The sequence below is a fragment of the Netta rufina genome, assembly GCF_964035555.1.
Source record: "Netta rufina genome assembly, chromosome: 4".
Lineage (NCBI taxonomy): Eukaryota > Metazoa > Chordata > Aves > Anseriformes > Anatidae > Netta > Netta rufina.
Genome location: NC_140127.1, coordinates 76,851,989 through 76,876,710, shown reverse-complemented (window position 1 = coordinate 76,876,710; position 24,722 = coordinate 76,851,989). Strand labels below are relative to the sequence as shown.

Genomic DNA, 24,722 nt, shown 5'->3' with positions numbered 1-24,722 from the left:
CTTGTCCTGATCTCCCCTGCCACCACGGTGTCCCCACTCCTCCAGGGAGCATCCACACGGGACCGGGAGTGCCCACGCAGCCCGGCCAGGGGGCAGCTGCAGTGGTGGGGCAGCAAGACTCAGGGAAGCAGAGTGACCAAAGCAGCAGCCCTGTGGGTGCTGGGCCCCAGAGGATGTGGAGCTGTGCACCAGAGCCGCTCACCCCAGCTCAGTGAGCAGTGAAGGGCCCCTCACAACCCCAGTGTGGTGAGCCAGCACCCCGTGGAGAGGGCTGGGTGGGCAGGAGCTGCGGCAGCGCCCGGCTGTGAGCCCGCCCGACACTCGCTCTTCTCCCATGCAAAAGCCACCGAGCACAGCTCGCCTCTGTAAATCACATGAAACCCTCAGATGCCTCAAAGGGCAGCTCCATTAGAGATAATCCCGCTAAAAACCCACAGATGTTCGCTGGGAAACCAGCCTCCCTGTGTGCCGCGGGTGCTGCTGCAAAGTGAGCTTTAATGGAGCTCAGCAGCAGCCCCGAACGCTTCAAAGGCCGCGCGCGAGTCCCAGGCCATCAATCGCTGCCAGGGCCTGAAGGGACTGAGAGACAAAACACATCCACCGTGCCCTGCCTGGGAACGCGGCGCCCCCCGCCCCCGTGTTGGGTTTCCCCAGAGTCACACAGGGGGGCTGCGCGGGGGGGCTGCACCGCAGCACGGAGCGAGGCCGTGGCAGGCGACGGGGCAGGAGCTGGAGGAAAGCAGGGGCAGGAGCTGGGGGGGGGATGAGGTGTGACAGTGGCAGTGCCCTGGGGGGGGGCACAGACCCACAGCCCGGTTGGGGGGGGGCAGCTTTGCACTGATGTGAAGGGGGGGCTGATGGGGTGCCAGGGACAGGCAGCAGGGCAGGAGAAGGAGCGGCACAGGCACACGTCTGGCTCTTGGTTTTATTAAGAAACCCAAAGCAGGTACAAATCCCTGAAGGCAGCGTCTGCTGCTGTGGGGCAGGGCCCAGCCCTGCTGCGTGCAGGGCCCCTGGGCACAGGGAGCTCCGTGGGCAGCCCCCCGGGGCAGCACGGGCCCTGGGCCCCAGAGCCCATTGGGGGGGACAAGCCCCCAAGGCACAGTCACGCTGGGTGGCAGGAGGTAGGGCTCTGGGCTGGGAACAAGCCCAGCACACGGCAGCACCGGGACAGGGGCCGGGGCTGCTGCACAGGGAGAGAGAGAGGGGGGGGTGGGCAGGGCCCCCCCAGCCCGCTGAGGCCCAGGGAAGGCACCCTGCAGGGTGCCCCCGGCTCCTCCCAGGGCTGGGGACCAGCTCCGAGCGCTCAGCGCACAGCCAGGAGCTGCTGCTGCAGGATGGGGGGCACAAAGCGCCAGGCTGGGGCTGAAACCAGAGCAGGGAGGGCCCAAACCCAGCTGTGCTCACTCCTCGGCTCCTGGAGGAAAACATCCCAAGAGGTCACAGCCCCGCGGCCACAGCCCTGCCGGGAGGGGTCCTGCTGGCTCCCCAGGGTGCGAGGCTGCGTGCCGCGGAGCGGGGTGGTGCTGGGGCTGCAGTCCGGTGGGGCCAGCCCCTGGACGGGGTCCCAGTGTACAGGGGGCAGCGTCCCACCTCAGGGGGCCTGGCTCTGCTCCCCGTGAGCTGTCGAGGTTTGCTGGCTACAGGAGCCCCCCGGGGAGGGCACCCCCCTCGCAGCAGGCCTAGGGGCGCTGCCAGGGGCTCGGCGTGGCGTGGGAGGGGTGCTTGAGCTGCAGCACCAGCCTGCTTCCCTCCAGGTCAGCGTCCTGGCGAGGGAGACACATCGGTGCTGCTGCAGCCCCGTTGGGTGCAGGGCCCAGGAGGGGCCGTGGGTCCCCCCGGCCCGGTGCTCACCAGCATTTCCTCGTAGGCTGCCTCTGCCGCTGTCTTCTGCTTGAAGTTGATGAAGGCACAGTGCTTGCCTGGGAGCATCCGGATGGACTGGATCTTCCCAAAGCTGCGTGGTGGAGTCTCAGGAGCCTGCCCCACGGACAGCCCGCACCAACGCTCCCCACAGGGAAGGCAAAACACAGCAGGGATGGGGCCGGGATGTGCCAGCGCAGCGCAGGGCTCGCTCCCACAGGGCAGGAGCACGGGGAGCAGGGGCCCAAGTGCGTTGGTCCCACCGGACAGGGCGGGCAGGGGGCTGGCGGGGCACCGTGGGTGCAGGGTCCTGGCCCCGGGATGGTGACATGGAGCAGGGCAGGCGCGGGGAGAAAGGCTCACCGGCTGAAGCAGTCCCGCAGCACCTTCTCGGTGATCCTGGAGGTGATGTTCCCAACCCACAGAGGGTAGCAGTCCCTGCCAAACCGCACCACCATCACCGGCACTGCCTCCCTCCTGCCCACGCCTGGAGGGCTCCCCAGCACCCCAGCTCCGTGGCAGCACCATGCTTCGCCCGGCCCTCCCGCTGCCCCCAGTAAGCACCAGGCACCTTCCCTGGGGTCCCAGGCTGCCGTCCCCACCAGCCCCATCTCCCTCCCCAGCCCCTTGGCCCTACCTGGCAGGATGATGCGGAGGCAGCTGCTGCTGCTGCTGCTGCTGCTTGGTGCTCGCTGCAGCTGTGGCCCGGGCCCGGCTTTTCGAGTGGCTCCTCGATTTCACCACAGTCACAAAGCCACTCATGTCGGTGTCGCTGCAGCTCCCGTTCACCCACTCCTCTGGTGAGAGGCACCCGGGGCTCAGCACACTGAGGGCTGGGGGCCAGCCCAGCCCCTGCAGCCCCCATTCCCATCCACCTCCACCCCACCCAGGGCCCCCCCAGCACCATCCCCGAGGCAGAACTGCTGCTGGAGCAGAGCCCCTTACCGGGCAGCGGTGACTCCCCATCTTCCAGCAGGGACAGCACGGGGACGCCCCCGGGGCCGTCAGCTGTGTGGGCGCTGCTCTGCTGCGGAGGGGAGAGGGGTCAGCCCCGCGGGGTGGTGCTGGGGCCAGCAGCACGGCAGGGCCGGGGCTCACCTGCAGCAGCGCCCGGCAGGCCTGCAGCTGGGCGGCCGCGTCAGGGTGGGCCCCGTCCAGCCGCAGCAGCTCCTCAAAGGTCCTAACGGCCTCGGCGTAGCGCTGGGGCCAAGCGGGGAGAGGGGCTGAGCTCCTGTCCGCAGGGACACGCTGCCTCCGCCCCCCCTGCAGGGCTCCGCCAAGCACCTGCAGCCCCCTGCCCGCCCCGGTACCTTCAGCCCCCGCAGGGCTTTGCCCTTGCGGAAGAAACCTTTGGGCCAGTTGGGCTGGAGGCTGAGGGACATCTGCGCATCCCTGAGGGCCTCCTCGTATTGCTGGAGCTTCTCGTAGCAGTACGAGCGGTTCCCGAAGAGCCTGGGGGCAGAGCAGGGTCCTGGCTGCAGGCTCTGGGCATGCCAGCTGGGACCTGGAGCTCGGTGCCCCCGCAGCGCCCAGCCCCGTGCTCACCGGTGCTCCCTGGGGTTCAGCTTCGCGGCCTCGGTGAAGGCCTGCACTGCCTCCTCGTAGTAGCCCTTCTGGGCGGCCTCGTTGCCGTGGCCTGCAGGGAGAGCATCACCCGCTGCCAACCCCCGAGGGAGCCGGGCAGCCCAGGGGGGGGAGCAGAGCGGTGTCCCAGCACGCGGCGGGGACACGTGTGTCTGCTGGGGACAGGCAGGGCCACAGAGGGGAGGTGGCAGCGGCTTTGCCTTCACCCCATCGCGTGGGAAAGGTGCCTCGAGACAGCCCGGTGCCACGCAGACCCACAGGCAGTGAGAAGCACGAGGGTGCACACCCAGAGCAACCCTCCTGGGGCAAAGCTGCCTGCAGAGCCTGGACAAAGCAGGGCAGAGCTGCCACGTGCCCACCCTCTGGCTCTCGCTGTCCAGGAAGGCACTGACCTGCAAGAACCAGGCTCTGCTCCACCACGCTTGTGTCCAGGGGCACAGGCTCAGGCACCTGTGGGGCAGCCAAGCACGGCAGCGGGGGCTCAGGTGCCTGTGGAGCAGCCAAGCACGGCAGCAGGGGTGAGGGCTCCTGCCCCAGCCTGGGGGCTGAGGCAGACAGCCCAGGAGAGCTGCCTGTCCCCACTGTGCCCCAGCTCGTGGGGCTGGGCAGAGGACGGGGGGCACCCACACCCCCACCAGCACAGCGCAGCCAGCTCCAAAGAGCTGGGAGAGGCTGAGGAGGAGCTGCCATGGCTCCCAGCCTACAGCACCGGGGTGGGCACTGTCCCTGCCACCACCCAGGCAGACAGCACAGCCCTGGGACCCATGTGCTGCGCCAGCCCCTTGGTGACTGGGGGGCTCCCTCTGCCCACGCACAGTCCCAGCTCTAATTCAGGAGCTGGGCCAGCCGCAGGCTGTGAAGAGAGGCCAGGGCGAGTCAGTGCCAAGGGTACTTACGGCTCCCACGTGTCCGTTACCAGGTTCCTGCAGCTGCTGTCAGGGTGCTCAGGAGGCCCCAGCCCAAAGGAGCTCTGGACACCTCCCGAGCACCAGGAATGCCGGTGCCCAGCCCTGGGACCAGCAGCAGCAGCACCGCTGCCCACGGCTGCCCTGGCTCCCCCTCCCTTCCCAGGAACTGCCCAGAGAACTCCCCTGCCCGAGGCCCCTCGTGGGCAGGGGTCCTGTGCTCCTGCCTGCATGGCCCCTCTGGGGTCGTGGGACCCAACTCACTGTCTCCTGCGGCCCCTTGTTGGGCTCTACAGCACCGGGTTGGGTCGGTTTCTCCTTCTCAGGCACTTGCAGCTTCACGCCTGCTTTCTGCCGAGCTTTGAAGACAAAGGTGCAGCTCAAATCCAGCTCATCCTAGAAGATAAGAGGGGTCAGAGCCATGCACGGCAGGCAGCAGTCAGGGAGGGCAGCAGGCACCGCGCGGGGCTGACCCCGGCTGGCAGGCAGCACAGCCCATGGCCGCAGCACCTCACCTCTACCGCCTCCACGCTACCACCCTGGTCCCCCGCTCCCTCCTCCGCATCATCCCCGAGGCTCTGAGAGGGGCTGGAGGCTGAGCAGCCCTTCTCCTCCTCAGCACCATCAGCCTCGCCGGGAGCAGCGCTGTTCAGAGACGAGGCATTCTGCAGAAAGAGAACGGGAGCAGGAGGGCAGCTGCAGGCAGGGCTGTGCCCCCCACAGCTCTCGCAGCCCCAGCTCTGCACATCCTGAGCTCTGTGGGAACCCTCGGAGGCGCCGCACAGAGGCTGCCGGAGAGCCCAGCACCATGCCCCAGGATGAGCAGGGAATGAGACTGCCAGGGGGAGAGAAAGGTGCACGGCCGCTCACCGACTCAGCCTCCTGCTTGCTTTTTTGCTCTTGTTTTAACTTTTCCTGCTTCTTCCTGTCCTTCTGCTTCTGAAGAGCAGAGATAAAGCCATGAGTTGGCAGCAGCCCAAAGCTGCCCAAACCCAGAGCTGACCCGCGGCGCAGCTCTGCCCAGTGTGCTGCAGGCAAAGAGTGTAAGCAAGCTCCAGCCTCTGGGAGACGCCTCCCCCCGGGGCTATCAGCAGGGCTCAGACGGCAGAGACCTTGATCCAGGCAGGCCGTGAGAACCCCACAGCAGCACACACCCACCTTCTTCTTCAATTTCTTTTTCTCCGCTTTCTTCTTCATTCGCTCCTCCTCTGCCACCAGCTCCTTTGCGTTCTTCTCTGCTTCCTGGGGGCAGGGGGGTGTCAGTGACCAAATGTGAGCCCCCGACACCGCGCCCCAGCCAGGACAGGGCTGGGAGGTGCAGGCAGTGGCCCCTTGGCTGCCCCCACGCTTGTTGGGAGCTGCTGCAGGGCTGACGGGGACACCGTGGAGCTGCAGGGATTCGGGGGGGGGAGCCATGTATTCGGGAGGGGATTGCGGGCAGGAAGCTGCAGCAGCTGCAGCTCACACAGGAGCTAAGACACGGCTCAGCCGCAACAAGCCTGAGCCCAAAGGGGCCATCGGGGCAGTCGGGCAGAGCCGGAGCCAACGCGGGGATCGCAGGAGGGGATGTGAGAGCTGAGCCTTGCTGCAGCCAGGAGGCAAAGGGACAAGAGGGCACGGCATGGCAGGGACGGGTCACGCTGGCAGTGGGGGCACCTCGGGGAGGAGGAGCAGCGCGTGTGGCCGAGGGCACTCACCTCCGCCGTGACCTGGTGCCTCCAGGACGTGTTCAGGCCGTGCACGCCCAGGTTCAGAAAGTTGGGAACGGGGTACACAGGCAGCGGCGCCCCGCGCAGGACGGGGTTGTTGGTGCCGTGGAAGTGGAAGCCGGGGCTGCCGTAGCCCCGGGCGCAGTCCAGCCACTCCTCCTCCTCCTCCTCCTCCTCCTCGCTGGACTCCGGCTGGCTGGGGCAGGAGAGGCCCTGGCCTGTGCAGGGCGAGGGGCTGCCCACAGCTCCCCGCGGCCGTGCCCCCCGCAGCCCCGGTATGAGCGGCCCCATCCCGCCTCCCTCTCCTCCCCCCCCCGGCACCGAAGCAGCAGCAAACGGCCCCGCGGGCAGGGGAGCTGCCGGCTGCTGAAGGCCACGCTCCGATAACGATAACGGGAGCGGCGCTGCGGGGGAGAGCCCAGCCCCGGGACGGGACGGGACGGGACGGGACGGGAGGGGAGGGGACGGGGCGGGTCCTTCCCCGTGCCTGGCGGGGGGTGGCAGCCGCTGCCCGCTCCTCCAGCGCTTCGCCCCGGTGCCGGGGGACGCCGGGCACCGCCGGGACAGACCGGGGGGCGGCAGAGCCCCGGGACGCTCCCAGCCGCCCCCCACCCCCGGGGTCCCAGGGGCCGAGCCCCCCTCGCCCTCACCTGGCAGCAGCTCCGCGAGGCCTCGTCCCGGCGCCGTGCGGTGCAGCGGGGGGCAGGCAGCCTAAGGGCGGACGGGAGGTGCCGCGGCCGCCCCGCACACACCGGGGGCGCTGCCCCGGGGCTCCCGGTGCCCCCCCCCCGCCCTCCCCTACCTGCCGCATCCTCCGCTCGGCCTCGGCGGCACCGCGCAGGAAGTGCAGGGGGCACGGGGGCACTGCGGGGGGGGGGGGGGCAGCGCTCAGCCGCCGGCGGAACCGAAACCGAAACGCGGCGGGGACGGGAGGGGGGGGGGGGCGGACCCGGTCCTGCCCCTCCCCGCCCCCGGGACCCCGCCCCGCGCCCCCCCCAGCCCCGTACCGCCGCTCCAGCCGCCGGTACCAAGCACGCAGCCCCAGGGGCAGGCGGTGAGGGCGGCCCCGGGCCCCGTCCCGCCTGCGCCCCGCATGGCCCGGCCCGGCCCCGCCGCTCCCGGTGCCCGCCGCCGGACCGCGGAAGCTCCCGCTGGGCGCGAGCCGGAAGCGGGGCGCGGGCGGGGCGTGAGGCCGCGGCCGCCATGCCGGGTGAGGGCAGGACGGCGGCCCGCAGGGCTCAAGCGGCAGCTCCCGGCCCCGGGGGGTGGGGGGGGATCTCCGGGGGGTCCCGCGGCCCCGAGCGCTGTCCCCGGGGGTCGCACCGTGGGCGCCGCAGCCCCTCCCGGGACACCGCCGTGCCCCCCCGCAGCCCTGCCGGCAGGCGGGGACGGGCGCTGTGTGCCGGCTGGCCCTGCCCGCTGCCCTGCCCGGATTAGCGGGGCTCAGGGGCGCTAAGCTCATTTCCTGCCGGCGGCGGCCGCCCGTGCCCGGAGCCGTGCCCGGAGCCGTGCCTGCGCCCGGCCCAGCATGCAGGACGGACGGCCCGGGAGGAGCTGCGGGCAGGTGAGGCCCCGCGGGGACCGGGCGGCCGGGCCGGGGCCGGGCCGGGGCGCGCAGCTCTGCCCATGGCGCCCGGCCCCGCTCCCTGCCGGCGGCCCCGGCTGCGGGGGCGTCAGTTGGGGACCGGCCGGGCGGGCTGGGGGGGGGCTCTGTGGCCGGCGCAGCGGGGCAGGGCCGTGCCGGGACCGGACCCGAGCTGCCGTGGGGGAGGCGGCGCCTGCTGCGGCCCGGCCCGGCCCTGAGGTCGCGGCCTGGCGGCGGCCCCGGACCCGACCCCGCTTTCGGCGTCTCCATGGCAACGCCGCCCGCCCGCGGGGCGCCACGTGGCCCCGCCCCGGGAGGGGGCGTGGCTTCCCGGCTCGGCGAGCGCCGATTGGCGGCGGCGGCGGGCGGGGCGGGGCGCGCGCAGGAGGCCCCGCCCCCTGCTGACCGCCCCCCGCCCGCAGCTGCCGCCCGCCGCCCGCCCGGTGCCCGTCCCGGTGCCCCTCCCGGTGCCCCCCCCCGCCGGCCCTGCCCGCGCTGCCCCCGCTGCTGCCGCCGCTGCTGCCGCCGCTCGCCGCCCCGCCCCGCCCGCCCGCGGAGCCAGGTGAGCGCCGCCGCCCCGCCTCCTCCCCGCCCCGCGCCCGGCTCGGTGCCGGTGCCGCTCCCGGTGCCAGCCCCGTTCCCGGTCCCGTTCCCGTCCCTGTCCCCGCAGGCGGCGGCCCCCGGGGCGGCCTGTCCCGCTCGCTGCGCAAGGCGGAGGCCATGCTGCGGAGCTGCGTCGGGCCCGGCCTGCGGCGCCTGCTGCCCCCCCCGGCCGGCCCGGCCGCCCCGGACGGGGACGCGGAGGAGCGCCCCGAGGCGCTGCCGGGGCTGGAGCGGAGCCTGGCGGGGCTGGGCCGCGCCTTCCGCGCCTGGGAGGACCCCCGCACCGAGACCTTCCGCGGCCACGTGCGGCACGAGCCCGCCGACGCCTTCTCCTTCCACCCGCTGCACCCGCGCGTGGCCGAGCGCGGCGCCACCCTGCAGGCGCTGCTGCGGCACCGCCACCTCCTGCGCCTGGCCCGCGAGTACTGCCGCCGCCTGCACGCCGCCTCCGCCTTCCTCCGACGGCTGCTGCCGGGGACGGCCCGGCCGCTGCGGGGGCTGTGCGAGGAGCTGCGGGCGCACGCCGGGCACTGGAGCGCGCTGCAGCGGCGGGTGCGCGGCGAGGCCTGGCTGCGGCCGCTGCTGCTGCGAAGGCACGAGGCAGTGGCGCACATGCGGCGGGCGCTGGGGCTGCTGGCGCTGCAGGCGGCGCGGCTGCTGGAGGAACGGGTCGAGGAGGAGCTGCGGGGCATGGCGAGGGTCGGACCCCCGGGTGTCCCCCCGGCGCTGCTCGCCGACCTCTTCCAAGGGCTGGAGATCTACAACCGCGTGCTGGGCGACCTGGACCCCGAGCTGGGCTCCGTCCCGGGCTGCGCGGCAAAGGGGCTGCCCCGCGCCTTCCCCCTGCACAGGGTGCTGGCGCTGCTGGCGGCTGAGCGCGGCCGGCTGGCGGCCAAGCGGCTCGGGCAGCTCCTGCAGCATGGGGCGGGGGACACCGCGCTTTGGCCTCCGGCTGGTTGCCCCGTCACAGCGCAGGACGTGGGGCCTTCGGGCCGGGGAGTGCTGCGGAACCTCCCCGAGGAGCTGCGGGCGCTGTGCGTGGAGGACAGGGAGCTCGTTGGCCCCATCCTGGAGGTGCTGGTGGCCTCCGCTGACAGCCTCTGGCGCCACGTGCTCAGCGAGGCGGGGAGCCCCGTGCCCCCATGCACAGCCCCGTGGCCGGGCTCCCCGGGCTGGAAGTCGGTGCGCTGGCTGGACGCGTCCCACGCGGCAGCGGCCGAGGCCCTGTACGCCCGGTACCTCCCCCTCTTCTGGGACGCCACCAGCGCCGCGCTGGGCCTGCGCCTGGAGCTGCTGGACCTCAGGGCAGGATGGACCCCCGGCAGCACGCAGGAGCTGCACCAGGCACTCACCCAGGGTCCCTGCGGAGTGGCCGCCTCCGGGAGACCCCCAGCCCTGCACCGGGGGCTAAGGGTCCTGCAGGGCGTCCCTCAGCGCTGTCCCCCTGCAGCCTGCGTCCCCCCGGAGTGCCAGGAGGAGCTGGAGCGGCTCTGCCTGCGCCTGCTGTGCCAGGGAGTCCTGCGCACCTGGGAGCGAGGTACGGGGTGCGGGGTGGCCGGGGGGGCCCTGCCCGGGGCCCAGCGCCGCTCACCCCGTGTCCCCCTCGCAGACTTCACCCGGGCGCTGGGCTCGGGGCTGTGTGACCGGTGCTCAGCGGTGCCGGGGCCGTCGGGGGGAGCGGCGCAGAGCAGCACCGCCCGGCTCCTGCAGCAGCTCTACCCAGCCCTGGCCTTCGCCCTGCGGCACTTGCCGCCCACACCGGAGGGTGAGTGGCACCTTGTCATGGTCTGGGGACAGGGACAGTCCCTCTGCTGGCCTTGCTGTGCCGAGCTCCTGCTAAGTGCGGTGTCACCGCAGCCACCACAACGTCCCCGCCGCTCTGTCTGCCCCCAGGCAGCCCCCCCGGCTCACCCTGCCTGCGCCTGCAGCTGCTGGGCCGGTGCCTGGCCACGGTGCAGGCCTCCTGCTCCTGGCTGATGGGCAAGGCCTTCCAGTTCCTGGCGTCCTGGTCCCTGCACCAGTTCCTGCTCGTCACCCAGGGAGACCTGCAGGTGAGGGCAGGGCCGGGGTGGGGGCACAGGGGGCTCAGCCCCACTGCAGGGCTGGGGGCAGGATTTGGGTCACTCCTCTTCCCTCTGCCACCTACAGCTGCTGAAGGCTGAGACGGACGCGCTGGTGCTGCTGGTGGGTGCAGCCTTCCCGGAGCCCGGGGACAGCCTCCAGCACCTCACACCCCACCAGCGGCTCCGGTCCCACCAGGAGCTGTGGCTGTGCCAGCAGATCCGCTCCATGGCTGCCAGCATCCAGGTAGGGCTGAGCACTGCCAGCGGCTCGTGTGCCACTGTCACAGCCCCGGGTGCCAGCAGCCGCCACGCACCGAGCCGTGCAGTGTGTTGGGAGAGGTCCCGCAGCGGGGAGGGAGCGGTTTGGCACGGCAAGGTGCCGGGCTGCACAGCCCCAGCTGCCCTCACTCTGCTCCCCAGCAATTTGCAGGGGACGTGCTGAGGATGTTCTCCACCGACTGCAAGCGGATGTCGGCCGAGATCTTTGACCAGACCATGCCGCTGGGCAAGCACTGGCGGGTCAGCCTCCGAGCCGGTGGGTGGCAGGCACCCTGACCCCCCCCGCATCCCGTGCAGGGCCGCAGGGCTGACCGGGTCCCCGTCCCCGCAGAGCTGCCCAGCTCCCCCAGCGAGTACGCGGCGGCAGCGGCGCAGACGGTGCTGGGCCAGGTCCTGCAGGGGGCCCAGCTGCTGCCCCGCGACTCCCAGGTGCCCACCCTGGCCCGGGTCACGACGGCCTTCGTGGAGGCTTGGATGGATCACATCCTGGCTCGGAAGATCAAGTTCAGGTGAGGGGGCGGCGGGGCCACGGCCGGGCAGGGGCTGGGGCCGGGGGCACCCAGGCTGAGGCGCGGTGCACAGCCTGCAGGGCGCCCTGCAGCTGCAGCAGGACTTCGCGCTGGTGCGGGACCTGGTGCAGTCGGAGCACTATGGGCTGGCGCCCGAGACCCGGCAGTCGCTGCTGTCGCTGCGCGTCTTCCAGCAGATGGACAGCGCCATCCTCTGCCTGCTGCAGCAGCCCAGCGGCAAGGCCTACCTGGCCTCCCACCCCTGGCCCTCCCTGCGCCAGTGCTGTGAGTGGGGACGGGGACGGGGATGGGGAGGGGATGGGATGGGGATGGGGAGGGGATGGGATGGGGATGGGAATGGGGATGGGATGGGGACGGGGATGGGATGGGGATGGGATGGGGATGGGATGGGGACGGGGATGGGATGGGGATGGGATGGGGATGGGGACAGGGATGGGGACGGGATGGGGATGGGGATGGAGCCCCCATCACCAGCCTGCAGCTCCCGTGGTGCCTGGCTCAGGCTCCTCACCCCTCCCGGTGTTGGGAAGCTCAGGATGGGGGGCACAGGGCAGGACCCGTCCCTCCTGTGACCCCCTCTCCTCTCCCCATCCAGGCTCCAACAACGGTGCCCGCACGCAGGAGCTGGGCGCGAGCAGCCTGCACAGCCTGGAGACCCTGGAGGTGCCGGGGGCCGCGGCGGGGCCCCCCCTGGCCTCCCCCAGCAGCGAGGCTCCCGGCCGGCCACGCGCCCCCCCCGAGTCGTACCTGGCGGGCAGCCAGCAGCAGTGGCTGTCGCTGCGGCTGCGCGGGGCCCGGCGCTGGCGTGTGCCCGGCCTGCCCTGCATGGCCAAGAGCCCCGAGGGCTGAGCAGCAATAAAGTGCCCGCGGGGCAGAGCCGGGCTCCGGGCCTCTGTCCCTTTCCCCGTGGGGGGGGGGTCCCGTGGGAGCGCCCGGGGGGGGCAGCCCCTGCCCTGGCTGTGGGATCCTCCCCGTGCCCGTGGGGGTGTCCGGTGGGGTCACCCGCTGTGTGCTGGGCCCGGTCCCGGTCCCGCTGTGCCCGAGGGGCTCCCCCAAGCCCGGTGCGGCTCTGGCCGTGCTCGCCCGGTGCTACCCGGGGCCGGTGCGGGGTGGGGGGGGTTCCCCAGGAGGGGGTCGGGGTCCGCACCGCGCCGCTGCCCACCCCCGGGGTCCCTCCGTGCCCCCGCGTCTCGTCTCTTCCCCCCCCCTCCCCCCCCCTTGGTGCCGCCGTGCCCGGTGCCGTGGTTCCCGGCCCCCCGGTGCTCCCCGCGCCCGGTGCCGGCGGGACTACGGCTCCCATCATGCTGCCGCCGCCGCCGCCCCCGGTCACTTCCTCCGCGCGGCGGGGCGGGGCGGGGTCGGGCCGAGCCCAGCGCCCCTTCCCCGTCCCGGTCCCCGTCCCCATCCCGGTCCCGGTCCCGGTCCCCGTCCCGGTGCCGCCTCGGGCCCGGCCCCGCCGCGATGTCCGCCGCCAGCGCGGCCGAGCTGGGCGCCGCCGACCGCGCCCCCTTCGCCACGGCAAGTACCGGGACCGAGACCGGCACCGGCACCGGCACCGGCACCGGGACTGGGGCGGGGCGGGGCGGGGGCGCCGGGTCCCGGCGGGGCGCGCGGTGACGGTGCCGGTGCTGCGCAGGGCCCGTGCCCGGCGGGCGCCGAGGAGGACGGGGCCGAGGAGCTGCCGGGGGCCGGGGGGGCGCTGCCCTGGGCCCCCCGCGAGAAGCAGCTGCACGAGGCGCGCCTCAAGGCCAAGGCCAAGCGGCGGCTGCGGCGCGCCTCGTCCCGGGACTCGGCCCGAGAGTCGCTGTCCGAGGGCGCCGAGCCCGGCCCCGAGCCCGGCAGCCCCAAGGGCAGGGCCCACGACCGCAAGTCCCGCATGGGCAAGGGCCGCGGGCTGCCCAAGAAAGGTGAGGGGCGGGCTGGGACCCCCGGGGGGCTGGGGACCCCCCGCCACGTCCCCTTGGGGCTGGGGATCCCGCACAGCCCTGTCCCCCCCCGTGGGGCTGGGATTCCCCCTCCATTTCCTTCCAGGGCTGGGACCCCCACGCGGCCCTTTCACCCCCCCCCAATGAGGCTGGGACCCCCCCTTCCATTTCCCCCGGGGCTGGGACCCCCGCGCAGCCCTGTCACCCCCCCATGGGGCTGGGACTCCCCCCTGCATCCTCCCTGCCCCGCAATGCCCCATCACCTCCCCACGAGCTTTCCCCCTCCTCCCTCCCCATCCCCCAAGGGGCAGGGCTCCCTCCCAGCCCCCCCGGCTGGCCCTGCTGGTAGCCCCCCCCCGGGTGGTCTCAGTGCCCCCCACGGCTGAGCCCTACCTGTGCCCGGTGCAGGCGGTGCCGGGGGCAAGGGCGTGTGGGGTGCCCCCGGCGTGGTGTACGGCTACCAGGAGCCCGACGCCCGCGACCCCAACTACGACGAGGTGGCTCAGGTACAGCCCCGGCCCCCTCCCCGAGCCCCTGCCTGGGGCAGCCCCCACTGCAGGCGGCCGACTGGGACCCCACGGATAGCCACGTCCGTCCGTCCCCGCAGGGGGACACGGTGTATGCCACCGTGGTGCCCGAGCTGGAGGAGGACGAGCTGGAGAAGAACGTGCAGCCCATGGTGCTGGAGTACTTTGAGCACGGGGACACCAGCGAGGTCATGGTGCGTCGGGGATGGGGAGAGGGGACCCTTGGTGAGGGGGACGGGGACAGCTGGTCCGGGGCAGGGTCCCGGGAGGGGAAGGGTCCCTTGGAGCGAGGAGGGGGGTCCCTTGCTGGTGGAAGCCCTTTGGAAGGGCCAGGGTCCCTTGGGGAGGTGACGGGGAGCCTTGGCAATGGGGAGGGGAGATGCAGGGGCCAAGCTGGTGTGGGGAAGGGTCCGGGGAGGGGCAGGGTCTGGGGGGTGTGCGCGGGGTTGGTGTTAACGTGCTGGGCGCAGGCGCTGCTGCGGGGGCTGAACCTGGGCAGCCAGAAGCACGCGGTGCCCTCGCTGGCGGTGGCGCTGGCGCTGGAGGGCAAGGCCAGCCACCGCGAGCTGACGTCCCGCCTGCTGTCCGACCTGGTGGGCCGCGTGGTGAGCCCCGAGGACATCGCCTGGGCCTTCGACAAGATGCTGCAGGACCTGCCCGACCTCATCCTCGACACCCCCGAGGCCCCCCAGGTGTCAGCGGGCGCGGGGACGCGGCCGTGCCGGGGCTGCCGTGAGGGGAGGTGGCTGTGCCGGGATGGGGGGCGGTGGTTACAGGGGGTGCTGGGGGGAACGCGGCCACGCTGGCAATGCTCGGGTCAGCGGCGGGCCACGCGCTGACACCGTGCCCCCAGATGCTGGGGCAGTTCATCGCCCGGGCGGTGGCCGACCACGCGCTGCCCCTGGACTTCCTGGAGCGCTACAAGGGGCGCGTGGACTGCGAGCACGCCAGGTAAGCGCCGCCCCGGCCCCCGCTGCCCGCCCCGCGCCCGGCCCTCACCCCGTCCTCCGCAGGGCCGCCCTCGACCGCGCCGCCGTCCTGCTGCGCATCAAGCGCGACGTCAACCGGCTGGACAACGTCTGGGGCGTGGGGGGCGGCCAGCGCCCTGTCAAGCACCTGGTCAAGGAGGTCAGCGCGCGGCCGGCCCCGCGGGCATCCCGCACCGCGTCCCCCGGTCCTGCCCATGCCCCGTCCCTGCGGATGTCCCCGCGCTTCGTCCCCTCAGCCCTGCCCATGCCCCCAGACGTGCCCTGCGTGTCCCCCGCCGCACCCCTCTGGACCTGCACGCCCCCGTGGCATCCACTGCTCGTGTCCCCGCGTCTGCTCTGCCACACCAGCAGCACCCCCAGCTGCCTCAGTGCCACCCCCACATCAGGACCCCGTTCCCAGCCATCCCCACACAAAGCCCCTGCTGTGTCCCCACTGTCCCCACCGCAGCCGTCTCTGTCCCCAGATGAACCTGCTGCTGCGGGAGTACCTGCTCTCCGGGGAGGTGTCGGAGGCCGAGCGCTGCCTGCGGGCGCTGGAGGTGCCGCACTTCCACCACGAGCTGGTGTACGAGGTGAGGGGCTGGGGGGGCTGGGGGTGCCGGGGGGGCTCCATGGCCCTGCTGACGCCCACTGCCCGCAGGCGGTGGTGATGGTGCTGGAGGGCTCCGGGGACGCGCCGGTGACGATGATGGTGACGCTGCTGAAGGTGCTGTGGGAGACGGGGCTGGTGACGCTGGACCAGATGAACCGGGTGAGTGCAGAGACAACCCTCAGGGGGGCCGGGGGGTGCGGGGCGGGGGTCCCAGGGCTGACGGCTGCAGTGTGCCCCCAACCCCAGGGCTTCCAGCGGGTGTACGCGGAGCTGGGGGACATCAGCCTGGACGTGCCCCTGGCCCACGGGCTCCTGGAGCGGCTGGTGGAGCTCTGCTTCCAGCGCGGCATCATCACCAGGGCGCTGCGCGACGCCTGCCCCGCCAGGTACGGGGACACGGGGGGGTGGGGGGCGGCGGGGCCTTCATCACCTCACCCCCTCCTCATCCTCCTCCTCCTCCTCCGCAGGGGACGGAAGCGCTTCGTCAGCGAGGGCGACGGGGGCCAGGTCAAGCAGTGAGCGCCGGGCACGGCTCCCCCGGGCACCGAGGGCCCCCCCGCGGCTGCCCCGGGAACGGACCCGGACCCGGACCCGGACCCCGCCGCGGAGCCGGGGCCGCCGGTGCGGGCGGGGCGGGCGCGGGCACAATAAAAGCGGCTTCCAGGGACGAGCGGGTCTGCGTCTGAGGATCCGGTACCGGCGCCGGTACCGGGGGCGCCGCGGTCGCGCCCCCCCCCCCCGAGCAGCGGCCCCCGGAGGCGCCGCCAGAGGGCGCTGCCCCCCCCCCCCGGGGCTCTGCCCCCCCCCTCCCCGGCCGGTGACGCGCGGCGATGGCGGCGGAGCGGCGGCGGCGGGGAGCGGAGGGGGCGCGGGGGCGGCCCCGGGATCGGGATCGGGAGCGCGATCGGGAGCGGGGCGCGGCGCGGGGGGCGCGGGGCGGGCGGGGAGCGCTGGGGCTGGCGGCGGCGCTGGCGCTGGGGCTGGGGCTGGCGGCGGCGGCGGCGGCGCTGGGGCAGTGGGGCCGGTGGCGAGCGGCCGCCCGCGCCGCCAGCCCGCACCCCGCGCCCCCCGCGCTGCCCCCCGGCGCCGCCGGGCCCCGCGCCGCGCCCCGCCGCTTCTGGGGCTCCTACCGGCCACACGTCTACTTCGGCATGAAGACCCGCAGCCCCCGCGCCGTCGTCACCGGTACGCGGCGGGAACGGGGGAAAATGGGGAGTGGGGAGGGGGTCGGGGGTCGGGACCGGGGGACCGGGGACCAGCCGCCCGCTGAGTGCCCCCCGCCCTGCGCCCCCAGGGCTGATGTGGCTGCAGCAGCGGGAGGCGGGGGGCGGCCTGCGGCACACGTGCGAGCAGGGTGACGGGCTGGCGAGCTACGGCTGGCTGCGGCACGACGGTGACAACTTCGGGGTGCAGGAACTGCGCGACCGCGGGCTGCTGCTGCGCACCGAGTTCGTCAAGCGGCACGGCGGGGAGCACGGCGGGGACTGGAGCTGGCGCGTCACCGCCCGGCCTGAGGTGGGTGCTGCCGCCCGCGACCCCCCCCCGGACATCGGCGTCCTCGGGAGGGGAACGCAGGCAGCTCTGGGACCCCCTGATCCAGACGTGTCCCCCCTCCCGCAGGGCGCGGGCAGCCCGGCCTCCCTTGTCTCCCTCTTCTTCTACGTGGCCACGGACGGGCAGGGGACGCTGCAGCCGCACGTGGAGGACAGGACGCGGCTGGCTGCCGTGAGCGGGACGTCCGAGGAGCTGGGCGACTTCAGGATCACCTTCCTCAGGCCCACCTCGGAGAGCGGGGAGGGCTTCACCTACAGCAGGTGCCTCGCGACGTCCGCATCCCCCGTCCCCAGGGTGCTGCCGGGCGCTGACTTCTCTGTGCTTGCAGCTACCACTACCTGGACGCGTGGAGCCCGGGGCTGCACCGCCTCACCGACGTGGTGCGGAGCAGCCTGAGCGACCGCTTCGTCTTCTCCCCGCCGGGGGGCCCCCGGCAGCGCTTCCTGGCCGTGGACACCTTCCACGGGCTGCCGGGAGCGGCGGAGGCCCCGCGCAGCCACCTGCTGCTGCACCAGGTGACGCTGCGGCTGCCGGCCCGCGTGGAGGTGACCTTCGAGTCGGGCAGCGTGCGGGACCGGCGCGGGCCGCTGGCGGGGCCGGCGCTGACGGCGGAGCTGGCGCGGCACGAGGCCGCCTTCGAGCGGCGCTTCGAGGAGACCTTCGGCCTGGAGCGCAAGGGCTTCCCGCCCGCCCAGCGCCGCTTCGCCCAGGCCGCCCTCAGCAACATGCTGGGCGGGATGGGCTACTTCCACGGGCGCTCCCTGGTGCAGTCCCCGCTGCACGAGCACCCCGTGCCGTTCCCCGAGACCTCCCTGTTCACCGCCGTGCCCTCCCGCTCCTTCTTCCCCCGCGGCTTCCTCTGGGACGAGGGCTTCCACCAGCTGCTGCTGGCGCGCTGGGACCCCGAGCTGAGCCGCGAGGTGATCGCGCACTGGTTCGACCTGATGAACGCGGAGGGCTGGATCCCGCGGGAGCAGATCCTGGGTGAGGAGGCGCTGGCCAAGGTGCCCCCCGAGTTCGTCGTGCAGCACAGCGAGACCGCCAACCCCCCCACGCTCTTCCTGGCGCTGCAGCAGCTGCTGGGGACGGCCCCGCTGCCCTACCTGCGCCGCCTCTTCCCCCGCCTACGCGCCTGGTACGAGTGGTACAACAGCACCCAGGCCGGGCCCCTGCCCTACACCTTCCGCTGGCGCGGCCGCGACACCGACCCCGAGCGCTTCCTCAACCCCAAGACGCTGGCGTCGGGGCTGGACGATTACCCCCGCGCCTCGCACCCCTCGGCGGACGAGCGGCACCTCGACCTGCGCTGCTGGATGGCGCTGGCCTCCCAGGTGCTGGCCGAGGCGGCCAAGCGGCTGGGGGAGCCGGCGGAGCCCTACCGGCACATGCAGCGGGCGCTGAGCGACAGCGAGCTGCTGGAGCGCCTGCACTGGGCCGAGGAGCTGGGCGCCTTCGCCGACTACGGCAACCACAGCCGGGCGGTGGGGCTGCGGCGCGAGGCGGGGCGGGCGGCCCCCGGGCGGCCTCCCCCGGCCCCCCGGCTGGTGCGCGTGGTGCGCGAGGCGCCTCGGCCCCGCTTCGTGGGGGCGCTGGGCTACGTCAGCCTCTTCCCGCTGCTGCTGCAGCTGCTGCCCCCCGACTCGCCGCGCCTGGCCCCGCTGCTGGGCGCCATGCGCAGCGAGAAGCAGCTCTGGACGCCCTTCGGCCTGCGCTCGCTCGCCCGCGACAGCCCCCTGTACATGCAGCGCAACACGGAGCACGACCCCCCGTACTGGCGGGGCTCCGTCTGGGTCAACATCAACTTCCTGGCGCTGCGGGCGCTGCACGCCTACGGCAGCCTCCCGGGGCCGCACCGGGAGCAGGCGGCGGAGCTGTACCGCGAGCTGCGGCACAACCTCGTGGCCAACCTGTACCGGCAGTACGCCGAGAGCGGCTACCTCTGGGAGCACTACAGTGACAGCAGCGGCGCGGGGCAGGGCTCCCACCCCTTCACCGGCTGGTCGGCGCTGGTGGTGCTGGTGATGGCCGAGGACTACTAGGGCAGGGCGCAACGCGGGGCCCGGCTTTCTCAGGGGCAGGTGGAGGCACCCCGGATCTGGGGCTCGAGTCTTCCACCGACAATAAACCTCAGCCGTGACGTGCCTCGGTGCCTGTGTCAGGGATGGGTGCAGGGGCCAGGTGAGCAGCGCTGCTGCACCCACACCTCCTGGACTCCTCAAGCTGTCCTGGTCCTCCCCTGCTGCGGGGAGGTGGCAGCATCGCCTCGCTGCTGTGTCCCTGCCCATGGGGAAAGATTTGGGGACGGGGGGGGGGTGTCACAGCTCAGCCCCAGCTCCACAGCACCCTGCGCTCCCCCAGGCCCCCAGAGGAAGGCGGCGGGGCCATAATTCCACATCTCTTTAATGATGAGGGGACGCTACTCGGGCCCCGCACACAGACCTGCAGGCTGTGGCGGGACGGAGCCGCCCCCCCGCGACCGGGGCCCGGCTCCCTGGAAGCAGTTCAGAGGGGACAGCGGGGGGCACGGCGGCACCGTGGCGGGGCCATCCCGGGGGCTCCGCGGCGAGAGTCCACAGCCCGGGGATGGCGGCAGAGCCCGCGGGGCCGCAGCGGGGAGCGGAGGCGGGGGAAGGCGGCCCCGCCGCACCCGGGGCCCTCTGAGCAGGGGCGGTTTCGGCACCGCGGTGCCCCCAGCCCGGCTGCTCCAAGGCGGGGAGCGGCGGCGCGAGCCGTGGCGGCGGGGAGAGGCGCGGGCGGCACCGGGCCGGCCCCGCGGGCAGGGGGATGGTGGCGGCGGCGCGGCGGGAGAGGCGGCAGGGCCGGGCCGGGCCCCTCAGACGGGCAGGGTGGGAGCACCCGGCTCCCCGCCGCCCCCCTCGGCCGGGACGCTGCGCCGGGCCGGGGGCGGCGCGGGGCCGGCCTTGCCCAGCAGGCGCACGGCCTCGCCCTCGCTCTCCTCGCCGCCCTCCTCCTCCTGGCAGCGCCCCACCTCGATGCCCGAGTCGCCCGTCAGGCGCCGGTGCCGGTAGTGCTCGCCGCCCTCCTCCTGCGGGGCCGCGCCACCCTCCTCCTCCTCGCCTTCCTCGATGTCCGAGCAGCGGTGGCAGTCGGCCTCGAAGAAGTCCACGTTGGAGGAGAAGAGGGCGTGCTTGTGCGGGGCCGTGCGGGCGGGCAGCTCCTCGGGCAGCTCCCAGCTGGCGCCGGTGCCGGTGCTGCTGGTGCCGCCCTCCTCGCTGGGCGTGCTGGCCCGGCTGCGCTCCGTCTCGTCCGTCACCTGCACCGACAGCGAGGTGCTGCTGGGGGACGTCACGCAGCTCGACTCGCAGGAGCAGCTGGTGTAGTTCTCCGAGCTGGGCGAGAGCGTGAGGCTGCTGGAGCCCAGGCGGCTGCGCGGCCCGCTCAGCTGGGCCAGGATGGCGCTGTAGGGCGGCGGCGGCGTGCTGGGCCGGTGGGCCACCTCCTCGTAGGCAGGCAGCTTGAAGGAAGCCAGCATCCCTGCGGGGGGCGCGGGGTGAGCACGGCAACGAGAGCCAACAACGGCGCCCCCCTCTGCAGGGCGCAGCCACCCCAAACCACCGCGGCCCTGTCTGTCCCAGGGAGGTTACTCGGGAACAGGACAAGTGCGGAGCCGAGCGCAGGGCCCTGGGGACGCGCGGGGGCAGCGGCACTCACTGAGATCCATCATGGAGGTGGGGTAGTTGCAGGCACCGTGGTAGGCGATGAGGTTGATCTCCCGCTGCCGCTGCTGCTGCTGCAGGCGCAGCTTGGCCCGGCGGTGCCGGTAGGCACAGCAGCAGCTGAAGAGGATGAGGATGGTCCAGAGCAGCCAGAACCCTGCGGAGGCAGAGCGGGGTGACCGTCCCGCCGCGCCGCCGCCCTCGCCTGCCCCGCGCCCGGCCCCCCGCGGCCCCGCCGCACTCACACCACAGCTCGTAGTAGTAGGTGCAGCAGCCGGTCTCTCCGCAGCAGTGCCCGGTCTCGCACACGTAGGGCTGGTTGTTCACCCCCGGGCAGTACTCCCGGGCCTGCGGGGGGCAGCGGCACCGTCACGGGAGGGGCACGGAGCCGGGACGAGCCCCGACAGCGCTGCTGGGCACCGGGACCGGACCGGGGGGGCTGGGATGGAACGGGACGGGACGGGACAGGGCGGGACGGAACAGGACGGGACGGGACGGGATGGAAAAGGACGGGACCGGGGAAGACGGGACGGGACGGGGCTGGACGGGGCCAGACGGGACAGGACCGGACGGGACCGGGCGGAACGGAACTGAACGGAACCGGACGGGACGGGATGGAAAAGAACGGGACCGGGAAAGACGGGACGGGACGCGACCGGACGGGACCGGACGGGACGGGAATGGACGGGACCGGACGGGGCCGGGCAGGACGGAACTGAACGGAACCGGACGGGACGGGACGGGAAAGGACGGGGCCGGGCAGGACGGGGCCGGGCAGGACGGGGCCGGGCAGGCCAGGACGGGACCGGTCGGAACGGGACGGGACGGAACTGAACGGGACGGGCCCGGCCGGTGCCGCCCCGCCCCGCCCCGCCCCGCCCCCCCCCGGTACCTGCTGGTGCTGCCGGCCCAGCAGCGCGGCCCAGGCCCCCTCGGCGCCGCCGCTCCCGGGCCGCTCCATGGCGCCGCCTACAGCCCGCCGCGGCCCCGCGCCGGCTCCTCCCGCTCGGCCGCCCCGGCCCCCGCCGCCCGCAGCAGCAGCCGCTGCCCCCCCGCCGCCGCCGCCGCCCCCATGGCGGCCGCCGGGGCCGCCGCCGCCGCCCGGGCCGCAGCCGCCGCCGCCGCCATCGCTCCCGGGCCCGAGGTCCCGCCCCCCCCGCGGCGGCCGCGGCCAATCGGACGCCGCCTCGCCGCCGCCGGCCAATCGGCGCCGCCGCCGCCGCCCTGCCCCCGCCAATCGGGTGCCGTCTGCCCGCTCCTCACGCCCAACAACAGAGACAAAGGGACCGAGCCCCGCCCCCGCGGGGAGTGGCGGCGGAGGCAGCCAATCGGAGGCCGAACACCGCCTCCCCAGCCGCGACGGACGCGGCTCCTGCCCAATGGGGGCCTCGCTCTCCGTAGCAGTGCATGATGGACAGCCACCGCCACCAATGGTGAGCTCGATCCCGCCCCAGAGGCGGACCCTCAGCGGACCGCAGCTAAACAGACGCGAAACCACTGCAAGGACGAAAGATTGGCGGATAGGCCAACCAACCAGCGGCGTTGTTCTTTGCCAGACAGCGCTCCCAGCCAATAGGGCCCGCCCGCAGGTGCCCGCCCCTCCCGCCCGGCCCCGCCCCTTTTCCCCGCGCGGGGCGTGCCCGGGGGCGGGGCCAGGACCGAGGGGCGGGGCTGGGCCCGAGGCGGGGCCTCCCCCAGTGCCCGGGCACGGGGCCCCCCAGAGACCCCCCGGGACCTCCCCAGTCCCAGCCCCGGCCCCGGCATTGCCACCAGCCCCGTCCCGTGCCCCCAGTCCCGTCCGGTCCCGTCCCAATCCCAGTCCCGTGGTCCCGGCGCTAGGCCGCAGCCTCCTGCAGCCGCAGGTTCTTCTTGTAGCAGGCCAGGCTGCAGAGCGGCAGCCCGGTGCGGGAGCAGGAGTAGCGCTTGTGGTTGGAGCAGCCGCTGACCCCGCACAGCGCGGGTGGTGGCACGGCGGGGGCGGGCGCGGGCAGCAGCGGCAGCGCCATCCCGGCCGGGAAGGAGACGGTGATGCGGTCGGCGGCGTTGCAGTAGTGCACCACGGGGCAGGGCGCCTGCTTGGCCCGGCGCTCCCGCAGCGTCTTCACCTTGGCCTTGTTGGTCTTGGTGAGGCGCTCAATGGTCTGGTTCTTGTTCTCCTCCGCCTTCTTGGCCGCCTGCAGGCGCCGCTTGCGGGCCCGCTCCTCCCGCTTCACCAGCATCTCCTCCGTCATCTCCTTCGTCTTGTAGCCCATGGGCAGCTCCAGCAGCGGCTGGCTCTGCTGCTTGTGCAGGAGGGCTTTCTGCGGGGGCCACGGGGGAGCCATCAGGCTGGAGGAGAGGCCCCGGCAGGTGAGGGCACCCCGACCAGGGCCCCCCATCCCCATCCCTCTGAGGACACGGAGGCTCCGACCTGATTCCCAGCCAGCTCTGGGGTCCCCACGCTCCTTGCCTTGCCAGAGCCAGCCGCCTCTGGGGCAGCACCCAAACTGGGCAGGATGCCCCTGGCTGGGGGCTCCACACGATGGCCCCAGGGCAGTCCTCGCCACCCCCGTCACAGCCCCATTGCTCCATCCTGCCACCCTCACCTGTCTTGCTGTCAGCAGGGACTCATCCACCTCCTTCTTGAGCTCCCCGTTGTCGTCCAGCTCACCCTTCTCCAGGGCATCGAGCCAGCGCTCTTCTTCCTCCTCCTCCTCCTCACGGGCAGGGAAGCAACTCTCTGAGTCCAGGTCCGGCAGGGGGGACGGGTCCAGGTTGCTGTCCTCATCTGGGCCGGGCAGCAAGGGACAGAACGGTCACTGGGGAGCACAGCTGCTGTGTCTGCTCCATCCTGGGGTGATGCCGTGCCCAAACTGCATCACACTCTCCCCATGATGCAGGAACCATCTCTGCCCCTCTCAGTGAGGCACTAGAGACACTCGCAGCCTGCTTAAAGCCTGGAGGAGGGAACCAGAACATCCCCACAGAGCCCCCCCTCTTGCTCCAGCCCCTCCACCTACCCCTACAGCCCAACACTCCCTCAGAGACCCTCCAGCCCCAAATTTCCCTGCGCTGTGCCCACAGCGGTGGCGGCGCCCCAGGGCTGGCCGAGCCCCAGCACTCACCCAGCCAGGCCCGGTACTGCTCGATGGGCACCCCCTCCGTGGGCTCGTCCTCCTCATCCACCACCATCAGCGGGGAGGGGGAGCGCTGCGCCTCGGGGACCACCGTGAAGGTCGGCACGCTGCGGAGAGAGCGCGGCAGCCCCTGAGGCTGGGACAGGGCTCCGGGGGGTGGGGGTGGGCACCGGTGCTGCGGGGCTGGGGGCGCTGGGGCAGTGGGACGCGGGGGGGGGGGCTGGGGCCAGCCGGGCCCCTGTGCCGGGCAGGGGCAGGGACAGGGTCCGGGGGCGCAGCGGCCGCAGGCGCTCACCTCTTGGTGCCCAGGATCTGCCCCCCGAGCTTGATCTTGAGCTTGAGCTGCGGCTTCCGTAGGGCAGCTCCAGGCTCCGCGGGCTCCAGCGCGGGCGGCCCGGGCTCGTGGTGGTGTTTCTTCTTGTGCTTCTTCTTGTGCTTCTTGTGCTTCTTCTTGTGCGAGCCGTGCCCGCCGCCATCGTCCTCCTCGCCTGCGGGGCACCGCCGTCAGCCCCGCCCGGAGCCCCGGCCGCGGGACCCCGCCAGGGGAGAACGGGGCCGCCCGGCGGGGCCGCCACCGGGGCTCCCGGGGCTGGGGCCCGGCCGCCGGCCCAGCCGGGGGCACCGGGCCCGGCCCGCGGGGAGCGCCGGGGAGCGCCCGGCCCCGGCCCGCCCCGGCCGCGCGGGGTCTCACCGTGCTCGCCGCCCTCGGCCCTGCCCCGCCGCCACGCCTTGCTCATCCGGCCGAGCCGCCCGCGCCCGGTGGCGGTGCTGGCACCGAAGCCCAAACCCGCGCCGTGGGGGAACCGATTCCGGCCGGACCCGCTTCCGCCCGCCGCGGGGCACCGCGCGCAGCCTCAGCAGGGCGGGGGGACGCCGCCGCCGCCATCTTGGAAGCGGGCAGAGTCCGCCGGGCCCCGCTGCCCGGGTGGGAACCGCTGCCGTGTGCCCTGCGGCCGGGCCCGCTCCTGCCCCGCCTCGGCACGGCCACGGCGCGGGGGGGCCCGGGGCTGGGGGGCGGGGCGGGGGGGGGCGGGGGAGGGGCCGGTACCGCCGGTACCGGGGCGCGCCGCGGCCGTCCCGGGTCAGCGCCCCCGGCCGGGGGTCCCGCGGAGCCCCACGCGTGGGACACGGCGGCGGCCACGCGCGTGTGCGCAGCCCCGGGCACGCGGGGTGCGCGCGGGGCACGGGCACGCGCCCAGGCCACCTGCACGGCCCCCCCGG

At 73.9% G+C, this 24,722-nt stretch overlaps 6 protein-coding genes across 8 annotated transcripts; 3 read left to right on the top strand and 3 right to left on the bottom strand.

Annotated features, from left to right (window-relative positions):
- Positions 1–919: 919 nt before the first annotated feature.
- TTC31 (tetratricopeptide repeat domain 31) lies at positions 920–7,189 on the bottom strand. 3 transcript variants are annotated; one of them, XM_084285574.1, is made up of 17 exons: positions 7,069–7,189; positions 6,864–6,925; positions 6,712–6,772; positions 6,050–6,279; positions 5,511–5,594; positions 5,223–5,291; positions 4,868–5,017; positions 4,617–4,748; positions 3,840–3,936; positions 3,409–3,499; positions 3,174–3,315; positions 2,962–3,063; positions 2,809–2,890; positions 2,501–2,660; positions 2,227–2,301; positions 1,855–1,957; positions 920–1,766 (listed from the first exon to the last, which is right to left on the bottom strand). In XM_084285574.1, exons 1-17 carry the CDS (start codon positions 7,154–7,156, stop codon positions 1,683–1,685), a joined length of 1,812 nt encoding a protein of 603 aa, XP_084141700.1. In that variant the 5' UTR covers positions 7,157–7,189; the 3' UTR covers positions 920–1,682. The 3 variants fall into 3 exon arrangements, with proteins under 3 accessions (XP_084141700.1, XP_084141701.1, XP_084141702.1); XM_084285575.1 differs by having other exon boundaries at positions 2,809–2,887; XM_084285576.1 differs by having other exon boundaries at positions 5,223–5,288.
- Positions 7,190–7,264: 75 nt separating this feature from the next.
- Positions 7,265–11,970, top strand: CCDC142 (coiled-coil domain containing 142; the record flags this gene model as incomplete). Its single annotated transcript, XM_084286566.1, has 9 exons — positions 7,265–7,271; positions 8,317–9,786; positions 9,859–10,014; positions 10,143–10,300; positions 10,398–10,556; positions 10,733–10,847; positions 10,923–11,100; positions 11,174–11,385; positions 11,717–11,970. The coding sequence occupies 9 exons, from the start codon at positions 7,265–7,267 to the stop codon at positions 11,968–11,970; spliced, it is 2,709 nt and encodes a 902-aa protein (XP_084142692.1).
- Positions 11,971–12,470: 500 nt separating this feature from the next.
- On the top strand, positions 12,471–15,821 carry LOC311208694 (programmed cell death protein 4-like). Its single transcript, XM_084285577.1, has 11 exons — positions 12,471–12,639; positions 12,758–13,028; positions 13,455–13,552; positions 13,654–13,767; positions 14,044–14,265; positions 14,427–14,524; positions 14,587–14,701; positions 15,027–15,134; positions 15,203–15,313; positions 15,401–15,540; positions 15,622–15,821. The coding sequence occupies exons 1-11, from the start codon at positions 12,583–12,585 to the stop codon at positions 15,671–15,673; spliced, it is 1,386 nt and encodes a 461-aa protein (XP_084141703.1). The 5' UTR covers positions 12,471–12,582; the 3' UTR covers positions 15,674–15,821.
- A 163-nt stretch (positions 15,822–15,984) lies between these two features.
- Positions 15,985–18,787, top strand: MOGS (mannosyl-oligosaccharide glucosidase; the record flags this gene model as incomplete). Its single annotated transcript, XM_084286874.1, has 4 exons — positions 15,985–16,339; positions 16,449–16,669; positions 16,775–16,968; positions 17,037–18,787. 4 exons carry the CDS (start codon positions 15,985–15,987, stop codon positions 18,745–18,747), a joined length of 2,481 nt encoding a protein of 826 aa, XP_084143000.1. The 3' UTR covers positions 18,748–18,787.
- Positions 18,788–19,090: 303 nt separating this feature from the next.
- WBP1 (WW domain binding protein 1) lies at positions 19,091–21,456 on the bottom strand. Its single transcript, XM_084286595.1, has 4 exons — positions 21,278–21,456; positions 20,631–20,733; positions 20,381–20,542; positions 19,091–20,203 (listed from the first exon to the last, which is right to left on the bottom strand). The coding sequence occupies exons 1-4, from the start codon at positions 21,344–21,346 to the stop codon at positions 19,542–19,544; spliced, it is 996 nt and encodes a 331-aa protein (XP_084142721.1). The 5' UTR covers positions 21,347–21,456; the 3' UTR covers positions 19,091–19,541.
- A 512-nt stretch (positions 21,457–21,968) lies between these two features.
- Positions 21,969–24,319, bottom strand: INO80B (INO80 complex subunit B). The gene is made up of 5 exons (XM_084285653.1): positions 24,193–24,319; positions 23,797–23,989; positions 23,490–23,608; positions 22,971–23,152; positions 21,969–22,685 (listed from the first exon to the last, which is right to left on the bottom strand). Exons 1-5 carry the CDS (start codon positions 24,236–24,238, stop codon positions 22,221–22,223), a joined length of 1,005 nt encoding a protein of 334 aa, XP_084141779.1. The 5' UTR covers positions 24,239–24,319; the 3' UTR covers positions 21,969–22,220.
- Positions 24,320–24,722: the final 403 nt, after the last annotated feature.

Bases quoted from the DNA above. Each gene is read 5' to 3' on its own strand.
- LOC311208694 (XM_084285577.1), top strand. From the start codon at position 12,583: ATGTCCGCCGCCAGCGCGGCCGAGCTGGGCGCCGCCGACCGCGCCCCC. The intron at 13,029-13,454 runs GTGAGGGGCGGG...TGCCCGGTGCAG, and splicing joins CCGCGGGCTGCCCAAGAAAG to GCGGTGCCGGGGGCAAGGGC. The intron at 15,135-15,202 runs GTGAGGGGCTGG...CACTGCCCGCAG, and splicing joins ACCACGAGCTGGTGTACGAG to GCGGTGGTGATGGTGCTGGA.
- WBP1 (XM_084286595.1), bottom strand. From the start codon at position 21,346: ATGGAGCGGCCCGGGAGCGGCGGCGCCGAGGGGGCCTGGGCCGCGCTG. The intron at 20,543-20,630 runs GTGAGTGCGGCG...CTGCCTCCGCAG, and splicing joins CTACTACTACGAGCTGTGGT to GGTTCTGGCTGCTCTGGACC. The intron at 20,204-20,380 runs GTGAGTGCCGCT...CGCCCCCCGCAG, and splicing joins CACCTCCATGATGGATCTCA to GGATGCTGGCTTCCTTCAAG.
- TTC31 (XM_084285574.1), bottom strand. From the start codon at position 7,156: ATGCGGGGCGCAGGCGGGACGGGGCCCGGGGCCGCCCTCACCGCCTGC. The intron at 6,280-6,711 runs GTGAGGGCGAGG...CGCCCTGCACAG, and splicing joins CCTCGCGGAGCTGCTGCCAG to GCCAGGGCCTCTCCTGCCCC. The intron at 2,661-2,808 runs GTAAGGGGCTCT...GCCTCTCACCAG, and splicing joins TGGGGAGTCACCGCTGCCCG to AGGAGTGGGTGAACGGGAGC.
- INO80B (XM_084285653.1), bottom strand. From the start codon at position 24,238: ATGAGCAAGGCGTGGCGGCGGGGCAGGGCCGAGGGCGGCGAGCACG. The intron at 23,609-23,796 runs GTGAGCGCCTGC...CTCTCTCCGCAG, and splicing joins CAGATCCTGGGCACCAAGAG to CGTGCCGACCTTCACGGTGG. The intron at 23,153-23,489 runs GTGAGTGCTGGG...TGCCCGGCCCAG, and splicing joins GCAGTACCGGGCCTGGCTGG to ATGAGGACAGCAACCTGGAC.